This window comes from Cynara cardunculus (assembly GCF_001531365.2).
Source record: "Cynara cardunculus var. scolymus isolate 2C chromosome LG 3, CcrdV1, whole genome shotgun sequence".
Taxonomy (NCBI): domain Eukaryota; kingdom Viridiplantae; phylum Streptophyta; class Magnoliopsida; order Asterales; family Asteraceae; genus Cynara; species Cynara cardunculus.
Genome location: NC_037530.1, coordinates 9,470,736 through 9,480,821, shown reverse-complemented (window position 1 = coordinate 9,480,821; position 10,086 = coordinate 9,470,736). Strand labels below are relative to the sequence as shown.

General features: G+C 34.3%; 1 protein-coding gene across 3 annotated transcripts; it reads right to left on the bottom strand.

Annotated features, from left to right (window-relative positions):
* Positions 1-3,290: 3,290 nt before the first annotated feature.
* Positions 3,291-8,297, bottom strand: LOC112510535 (probable protein phosphatase 2C 38). 3 transcript variants are annotated; one of them, XM_025115989.1, is made up of 6 exons: positions 8,206-8,297; positions 7,560-8,057; positions 6,460-6,549; positions 6,182-6,366; positions 4,679-4,915; positions 3,291-3,855 (listed from the first exon to the last, which is right to left on the bottom strand). In XM_025115989.1, the coding sequence occupies exons 2-6, from the start codon at positions 7,891-7,893 to the stop codon at positions 3,637-3,639; spliced, it is 1,065 nt and encodes a 354-aa protein (XP_024971757.1). In that variant the 5' UTR covers positions 7,894-8,057; positions 8,206-8,297; the 3' UTR covers positions 3,291-3,636. The 3 variants fall into 3 exon arrangements, with proteins under 3 accessions (XP_024971757.1, XP_024971755.1, XP_024971756.1); XM_025115987.1 differs by having other exon boundaries at positions 6,182-6,549; XM_025115988.1 differs by having other exon boundaries at positions 3,291-3,852; positions 6,182-6,549.
* Positions 8,298-10,086: the final 1,789 nt, after the last annotated feature.

The window sequence follows — 10,086 nt, the reverse complement described above, 5'->3', positions numbered from 1 at the left end:
AGTATCTTTATTGTTGATATACTTAGGGTGCGTGCGTTTGGTTTGTTGGAATGAAATGTAATTGGAGGGATTCAGATTTGAAATCCATTCCAATCGACTGTTTGGTTTATAAGATTGTCAGGATTTGAAATCCAATGATTCTTTTGAAATCCCATGACTGATGGATTTGGAAATCCTTTGGAAGAGGTTGGTATTTCAAATCCAAATGGATTTGAAAAAGTTGCTTCCGGCCCTAACTTTAGCCGCACCGCTTCATTCCCTCTGGCTTTCAACAAAAACGACGTCACTGCTCTCTAGTGCTCTCCTCGACAGTTATAATTAAAATTTAGAACCGGTAAAACCCACGATGACGCCATTAATTCGGTGGTTCCCGTTTCGACGGTCTGGTTTTCACCGAATTTGCAGACGGGTCGTTGAAGGTGTGGCGAAGGGAGTTGGTGGGGAAAATAAATGAAGCACGTGATGCTTTACGGTTTACTAAACCAGGAGAACGTCGTGATAGCGTTGGCAGCGAACACGACGGAAGCCATCGTGTACGCCAGATCTTCATATGGGTTAATGAATGTCTTGGAACGATCAAAACATACGTTGGCTCACTGTGGGGTTATCAGAGGTCACAAACAAGCATTTTGTTATCTCGTCATTGCGGGGAGCTTGTTGTTTAGTGGATCGTCGAACAAGAACATCTATGTGTGGCGGAGGGAAGTCGGCGGCTTCCACTCATGCCTTTTGGCCTTAACCGACAATACAACTCCAGTCAAATGTTTGGCGGTGACGATAAGAATAGTGTTCGAGAATGGCTAATGTATAGCGGTAGTTTAGATAAGTCGGTGAAATTGTGAGGGGTGGCGGAGTAGCCAATGAAGTAGTACACGCCACCATAATTAAATCCCAGTCCAAATCCTACAACCCAAACATGATTTATAAAGAATCCATTCCAAATCCTACAAACCAAACACACAAAAGGATTTCAAATCCATTCCAATCCAATCCAATCCAAATCCCTCAAAAATAATCCTACAAACCAAACGGACCCTTAGTAATAATACTGTAAGGCCTTTGCCTCGTAGCCTAAATTTAGAAGAAAAAATAAATATTTCCTAGAAAAAAGAATGAAACAGGCAGCCTATTGTAAGGTGAGAAACGTATGAAGGGATCTGGACCCTTGATCATTTTTAATATCACCCCTACCTCATGAATTGCGTTTATCACGTTAATTGATTCGGTGCATCTCGGTACACCACATTAATATTGATCTTTACTTAGGATTGATCCAAGGGTAGAAATCCTTTTTTACCCGTCTCACTAAAAACTTGCATTCTCATTGGAACTAAATCTTGTAAAGTAATTATTTAATCTAACTATCTAGATCATCTTCCCCATGTTTGATGTCTATTATAAATTTAGTTTCAAAATATTTGAGAACGACACCTCTCAGATGTCTAGTTTATTCTCTCACAATAATCAAGTGAGCGCACGGGAGGCTGCTCAACTCTAAATAGATCCGCTGCTAGGTGAAATCTCAACTTGATCCAACCGTACTGATATGCAATACCGTTGCTGACATTTTTTTTGGCCATGGGCGAGATGTGAAAAAGGACCCTCGATAAGTACTATATTTTTTCAATATACTGTTTTTATCATCAGAAATAACATTGATTTCATATAAATATGTTTTTTCCGAGTATTACTAGACGCAAAATCATTCAATAATCACTTCTAAATTATATTACCTACCGGAACATTTTTATATAGCATGTCAATTTGTTACATTATCAAAAATATCCTATGATATATTTTAGGTACACAGAATGACATCATTTGAGGTCACAATGTTAACTCTTTATGATTTTCAAGTAACACTATATAAATCAATGTAAATATGTTGTTTTTTCATGTCACCTCATGTTAATGTCTTTTAACATGATTTTCAACTTCTATACTATATTCTCGAATTTGGGAAAGAATGAGAAAGGAAAAGAAAAATAAAAGAAAGAAAAAAAAATAAAGTTTTTTTATTTGTGCTTTTTTGATAATGAAATAAAAATAAATTTTGATATAATTTTTTTTTCCTTTCCTTAATAAGTTTAAATTTTTCTATAATTATTAATCTTATAAATTAAAAAATCCATGTTGGTTATAATTTAAGATATTTTTTTCTTTTAGAGATAGAAGAATATACAAGATTTATGCACTAAATATTAGATAATAAAGAACAACTATGAAAAAAACAATTATAGTCTCATACAGTTGTTTTTTTCTCTTTTCAAAAGATGGGGTTTTGTTAGCTAATTACAAGAAAATCTACTATATTCTAATACAAAAATAAAATTCATGCAAGAATGGAATAATAAAAGAGTCGATCGGAGATGAATTATGGAGAATATATCAAAGTTTTCAAGGCAAATATTTTAGACGTCGGTATTAGATAAAAAGCAATTGAGAAACACTAAACAATATTATATAATGAACGACAAGTTTAACTTTCTTATGTGTTTTCGTCTCCAATATATTTAATTAATACATGTTTGGGTCTTTATTAGATACTACTTTTTCCACGTCTCTTCTATTTACTAATTTTTTTGAACTTACTATTATATTACTAAATAAATCTAGACCTTAATTTTTATGGGCACTGGACGTACGTCCGACTCGTCCTCTCTCAAGAACGACCCTCTTGATAGTTTTGGTTTAATTTGACAAACGCAATTGACCGAACTTGACCATACATGTCCCCACAACTCGAGCCAAGGTTCGTTTAGAAAATTATGTTGGAATAGTTAAAATTATTTAGGTTTTTATGGCTCATCTTCGTTTATTTGTTCTCAACAAAACGAAAAACTTCACTACCCAGGATCAACAGAACTGCATATCAGTATTACAATCAAGAATTAACTCTTCTTCACAAACAGCACCAACTTGTCTTGTAAAGATTTTAAACTCTTGCATTTCTTAAGAGAGCTTGTTCATAATTGCGATATTATCTGTAACATTTCTTAATCACACTTCCAAATAAGGATGAGAACAACGCGAGAGGAGAGTTGGGTATGTCATCCCTATCCCAGTCCCCAACCAGTAAGAGGCATAATAAAGATCGAAAATCTCACACTGTAAGTTAGGGAGAAGACTCTTAAGCAATAAGCATTTAACAGGTAAAAAAAGTTTACCAACAATGCATTTTGAATGCCGAAAACGATAGTTGTGACTCTTGCCGGTAAATGCTTACCAACCACTAAATTGCATAACATAAAGAAACCAAATTCAAAGCCATTGCAAGCTAAAAAAATGGTGTAAATGCCATTGATGACGATTAAAGCAATGAAGATCTCAAAGGAAACATGTAGTAGTCTGTGATCTGATATGGTCTTTAGGTACAAGCAAACTTTTAACAAAACTGAGATGCACCTGGGCATCTTACCCCCTGCCCACCACCCTACCCCTCAATCCCAAAACAAAAATGAAAACAAGAACAACCCAACTGCACATTAGCTTCATATGCCAATCATCAGAGCTTCTGCATAATCTTCTTGGCATAATCATCAACTGTGTGTTATTACATTTCAGAAGAACGAAGCTATGCGAAATCCCTCCATTTTATTTTCAGGAATTTACGTGAAATAAAAAGGGACGCGGGGATCATAAATGCATGATACCACCTTTCACCGATATCATGGCACCGCTGGACGAACTTTTGGTTGGCAAATGGCAGTTCAGAAACAAAACTATAACTGTGATGTCATCATGGAAGTGTCTTCTTACCCCTCCGTCTACTTTCTTTAGGTCCGAGTATCTCATTTCTCTTTTCTTTGCCGCTTCAATCAGCGCAGCTTTAACAAGTTTCCTCGCAATTCCCTGCTAGATATTTTGGAATTGTTTTAGGAGACGAAATTTAAACCATACTGAGCCGTTAAATCTCACGTAGGGTCTGGGAGTAGGATGGAAACAGATCTTGCCTCTACCCAAAGGGGAGAGAGACTGTTTTCTTGAAAATCCCCCCGCTTGCAAATAAGAAATTAAAAGAAGAGTAAATTACATTTTTTGTCCCTGTGGTTTCAAAATTACGGTTTTTGTCCCAATGGTTTGTAATTCATTGATGTTTTAGTCCCTGAAATTAATTCCTACCCTTAAGTATGAGGGGACTAAAATAGCAACGAATTGTAAACCACAGGACAAAAACAGCAATGAAGTTTAAATCACAAGGACGAAAATAATTTGAATTCTTGCAACAACAAATGGGACCACAAAATGAGTGGCAAACGAAGAGGGCATAAGATATTTTTCCCGTCTCCATTTTAGGAGAACTGGAATCATATGATTGAACCTTAAAGGCTAGCTCAACTGTCAAATAAAGACTAGGCCTCTTGAAGCTCCTTCCCATAGGCCGCTAGTTCAAGTCTCCTCTGGGCCACTCGGATTTTTCTGAGTGTAATGTTTAGGGATTAGTCATGGTGCAAGCACGTTGACCTAGCCCGGACACCCATGATTACCCAAAAAAAAAAGAATCACATGGTTGCTTATCTGTGACCATATAAATGCTTAGGTTTGAATTACGGTAAGTGGGTAACAAAATGCATATCGAATTTGAAGTTGGAAATTTGATCATAATTCTCTGTTTGATGCGAATGGATGGGAGTGCCTTAAGATGTATAAAATATGGAAAATTTCGAGAGAAACTTACATGGCGTGGTGAACTTTTGACTATATCAACTGCCTCTTGATCGCTAAGATGCTCCCACAGGCCATCAGATGCAAAAATAAGAAACTGATCTTTGGGGGTGAGCTTCTGCACTAGTATGGATGGTTCAGCTTTTAGAATGGGCTGGCTGAAAGATTCAGACAGTCTAAATTTTGGCAATAAAGGGTCTCTATTGAACTCTGGTTTCTTCAGATATGCATCACCGATTGATCTAGAAACCTGCAAGATTGTGAAATTTGCTTAGAAATCGTGTTAAAATATAAATTATTGGGTTAATATCCGTTAAAACCAAATCAACCAACCAATTCCATAAAGAATGCAAGCATAATACTCCCTCGGCCTCGTAGATATTGCAACAATGTCCCATATTAATCAAAATGCTTCATTTTGAGAAAGATTTGCATATGTGCATATCGTCCTCATTACAAATTATAAACATGTGATTATTGAGGTAGTTTAGTAAAATGTCCCATATTAATCAAAATGCTTCATTTTGAGAAAGATTTGGCATATGTGCATATCGTCCTCATTACAAATTATAAACATGTGATCATTGAGGTAGTTTAGTAAAATGACTGATAATTGCACACTTCCATCAAACTATGTTCAACTAGAAGTTGCAACTTTAAAGGGGCGGAGGGAGTAATACTAGTTAAGAATAACAATCACCATGTATCTTGAATGTCAAAACTACTCAACTTGAACAAACCTTTATCGCGTACTAGTTGGGATAGGCTGAATAGAAACCCACAAAAAACTATGAGAGGGAGGGATGAAGGCCGGATAAACTCAAAACCACACAAACATGTCAACTACCTAAAATCTTAGTATATTATATCTATATACGACAAATACTCATGCACACTCCTCACTATTGGTGAGGTTTGAACCCTTCACCTCAGAATGATAAAGAAACCACAATGAAGCAAGTGGCACTGGAAGGTTCTTTCCCTTATTCTCATTTTTTTCTTTTTCATGCAAAATGTTGCCTAAGCAGTTTGTGTTCTTGTCTTAAATGAGAAAAAGGCGACCCCTGTATACCAAGTTCCCTCAGCCTTGCGAGGTATTTATGAGGGGAACACTTCATGCATAGTTTTCCTGCAAAAGGGTACGGCACCACCCTTTAGAGCCCCTACCGTACTGGTCCCATGGCCATCATGGGAGAGGTAAATCACATGTCCAGGGACCGAACCACAGACCTCCCACTTGTTTTTGCAAGAATGTCCACCTTCTTACCCGCTAGGCTAAAACCTTAGGGACTCATTCATAGTCTTTTCCCTTGTATTTTCACATATATTTCTCTTTCTCTTATGCTACAAAGAATTAGCCTTAACCGTTGCTTCTAGACTTGCCCACTCTTGCTTTATTGATGGCTCCAAAAAGTTACATAAACAGTATAGTGGATGTAGAATAATGGTTATTCACAAGAATGACGATTTTTTTTCTCAAATTGCATAAACCAAGAAGCTCTATAACACAGATTACCTGGATAAGACCTCTCACACGCCACACATTGTGCTTTAATACTACAATATTTGGATCATTTGGATGCAATGATCGTAGTTCCTCCCTAACAGATTCCATGTTAGCATTGTGTTCTTCTGAAACTCGAACAGCTTTGAACGTGTTGCTGGTTCTCTCTTCCCTTGCCAATACTGCACGGGAATCTCCTGCATTTGCAATGTACAACACTCCATTGCATATTATACCAACCAAACAACAAGATCCAACAGAAGCTACTCCGGGACTCCTTAGCCATTTACTTTCCACTAAAGAAAGGAACTCCTCTTCTGTAGCCAAAAACGCTTTGTGTACAATGTCATCCGACATTCCTTCACTCTCTGATGCGTATTCTGCATCATGAATAGATGTGAAATCAATAACATATGCAGTAGCAATTACAACAGGTTGTGTGCATTGGTTGAAGAGGAGACCTGTACCAAGAGGGATTTGGATAAAATGCTTGTTATTATCGTAAAATTAGTATGTTTGACATAAAAGATCAGCAATATCAACTTGACATTGATTACAATTCACATATAGATATCATATCATAAAGTCAAAATATGCTCCTTTATTGTCCCTCAATCTTTCTGGCCAAGCTTTCAAGATTTAAGTACATATTTACCCGTTGTTATTACAACTTATTGATGCTACTGATTATGGTCCATTCTTTTATGTTGTCATAATTAATATTTAAGACATTTGACAAATTGTTACAACTTGCATAACACTATTTATCCGGCCAGATTGGGGTGGGGGCAATAAAGCAAATTCAATAAGAAAGCCACACAACACTACAGACCTCTTCCAAATGGGTCCTTTGGTTAGATGACCTTTCAACTTTTTTAAAATCTATGACCTTTTGAAAGGTTGATAATGTCACCCCCTAAAAGAAGAATGTCACTTCCATATACAAGAATGTCACTAAACTTGACAGAAGGTTATGTTGTGAAATAAATTACCATTTAAGGCCAATAGCCTAAGTAATCCCTCCCAAATGCTACCATGATTCTCATATCTAAGTTCTAAAGAAAATCTTACTTGTCCACAGTATTATTATCTACTTGACTAATGTAATGAAAAGCACATGTATGCTCCCAATGGTCACCGGTTCGAGTCCCCAAAGGGCCACCGGAAGTTTGTATGGTTGTTAACTTCAAGTCCCTAGAGATTAGTCAACGTGCATGCAAGCTGGTCTAGACTCCCATAGTTATCCAAAAAAAAGCACATGTATGCACAGGGAAAAATAAATCACAATTTATAAGATGAAGAAACCACCATCATATTGTAAGGACACTTTCATATCAACAATTATGATTAACATATGAAAAAAATGAATACTCATGAACAGGTACCCTACTTTTCATATTGTCAAATAGTCTATCATTGATAAACCTCGAAGCTTCAGGGCCGGCATGACCATCATAGATTCCAACAAAGGTTCCTCTAGGGCCACATTCAACAGAGCTCAGACACCCAGATTCAAGTTGACATTGATCCTCTAACACTTTGTTGGCTTGGATCATTGCCATAGAAAAGTCACCATAAACATGTTTTCCAGAGTCCTTGTACCACCATAAACCGTCTACAATCCCACCGGAATCCGCCTCTCTACCACCGTTTTGACTATCACCTTCCAGAAAAGATGGCTTCCAGCAAGGATACACAATTTTCTTCAATGTAGTTCTAACCATTCTCCCTCTTTCACATAGTAATTCACCCAAAAAAAAGAGAAAAACTTCTCAGACAATAAGATGATAAAAAATCCGAGCTTTTCAGCCTAAATCTCTGCTCAGTCGCAAAACCCGCATCACAATCTCAAGAATTTATCACAAAATCGCATGTGGATATCATAAATCTGTAAAAGCATGATCGAACATAAAAAAAATATCAATGGTTATGGTAGAATATTGCAAACCTTTATGAAAATTGAATACAAATCCGGTCTGTGGCGAAGAATCAAACGCATTAAACACAGTTTAAAGCATCTCGTGGTTAAAACTGACCTTGAATCAGAAACTATTCAAATATGGTGGCAGCTGACAAACCCCACCATCATCATAACAACTCTTGAATTTGGCTTGATGATTATAAAGGGAAATTGCTCTTGATTTCGAAGAATTCTTGGATGCTAAGAAAGACGGTTCTACGTATGCCTATAAATAGCACACGCACTACACGTGAGTCCAATTTACTGTGGGCCTATTCAGGGTTTATTCGCTTGATGGGCTGTTGTCCAAATCTGTCCTCTAATAATACAATATTTACGAGGACAAAATAATAAAATAACAATATATTTTCATAAATTTATTTATTATAATATTATATTTTCAGTTTTTTTTTATTATAATAATGTATTTTCAAACTATTTTTTATTAGAATATTGTACTTTGAAAAATTTACTTATTATAGCATTGAGTAATCTTTTGATTTAAAATTACCCATTATATCAGGTTTTCATGTCATTTCATTGTCCACATGTATTATAGTGATGCGACTTTCTTACTACATCATTGTACTTTCAAAATAATTTTATTATAACATCTACTAGTTCTTATTAAAAACTGTATTTTTAATTTTAATATTTAGATATTTTACATGTTATTTAATAAATATATTAAATGAATTAAAAAAATTCTAAATTATTCATTANAAATATATTAAATGAATTAAAAAAATTCTAAATTATTCATTAATATACCAATATCATTAAAACTAGTAAAACACAACTTATCTCGTTAATATTTTTTTAAAAATATGTGTTTTTTGAAAAAATAAAATAAGAATTGTTTTTTTTTACCAAAAAATATTATCTTTTAAAGAATATATTATATTTGTTCAAAAAACTTATTTGACGTATAAATATATTAAATTAATTAGATTTTTTTGAATTATTTATTAATATAACAATATTAAAAAAAATTGTAGATCATAATTTATTTCGTTAACATTTTAAAGAGAACTTTAAAAGATATATATTTATTTGAACACCATAAAATAAGAAGTGTTATCTTTTTTATAAACAAAATATATTTCAAAATGTTTCATATGTATTTAAAAAATATTTATTCTAGAATATTTAATTTGCATGCAACTTAATAAGAAAAAGTCAAAAAAAATTAAATATTTTTTTAAATCATAGCAATGAAAAATGAAAATCACTAATAATAATTTGAAATAAGTTTTTATTTTTATTTTAGTTAAGTCATCAAAATGATAAGTCATCAAAATGATAAGTCATCAAAATGATAAGTCATCAAAATGATGTGTCATTCACGTCACCTTATTAAAGTCACACAAGCAAAAAAAGTACTATTAATGAAGGTTTTCAATGTACTTTTACTTTTTTCCATATAAAATACAGGAAATGAAAAAAACACCAAATTGTTCTTGGTTAAAAGACTAAAAGGTTGTTTACTGAGGGGGTGTTTGGGATTGCTTATTTGAAACAACTTATGCTTTTCTATAAAAACATTTGTCAACTTATTATAAGTCAGAAAAAATTAACTTCTTCAAAAACTTCTTATTACTGGTTTGACACTGATGTAAGTTGTTTATCCAAACACTTAAAAATGCTTATTACCAATACCATACCGAAATAAATGAATAAATTATTTTTATAAGCAATCTCAAACACCCCTAAATACTTATCTTTACGGGTATCTTTTATCTTATATCATAGACATAAAATCTTACACGATAATAACAACCATGAGTGAGTAAATGATGGACGATAATTCTTAACAATTTAACAACTTCCCCGGGGGGTTTATTCCTCATTTTTGATAACTGCCAATGAAGAATGGGCTTTCATGTACAAAACATCACCTGCTATAAACCCACCTTAAGCCCAACCGAATTCAAAATTTCAATCGCCCACCGGTCAG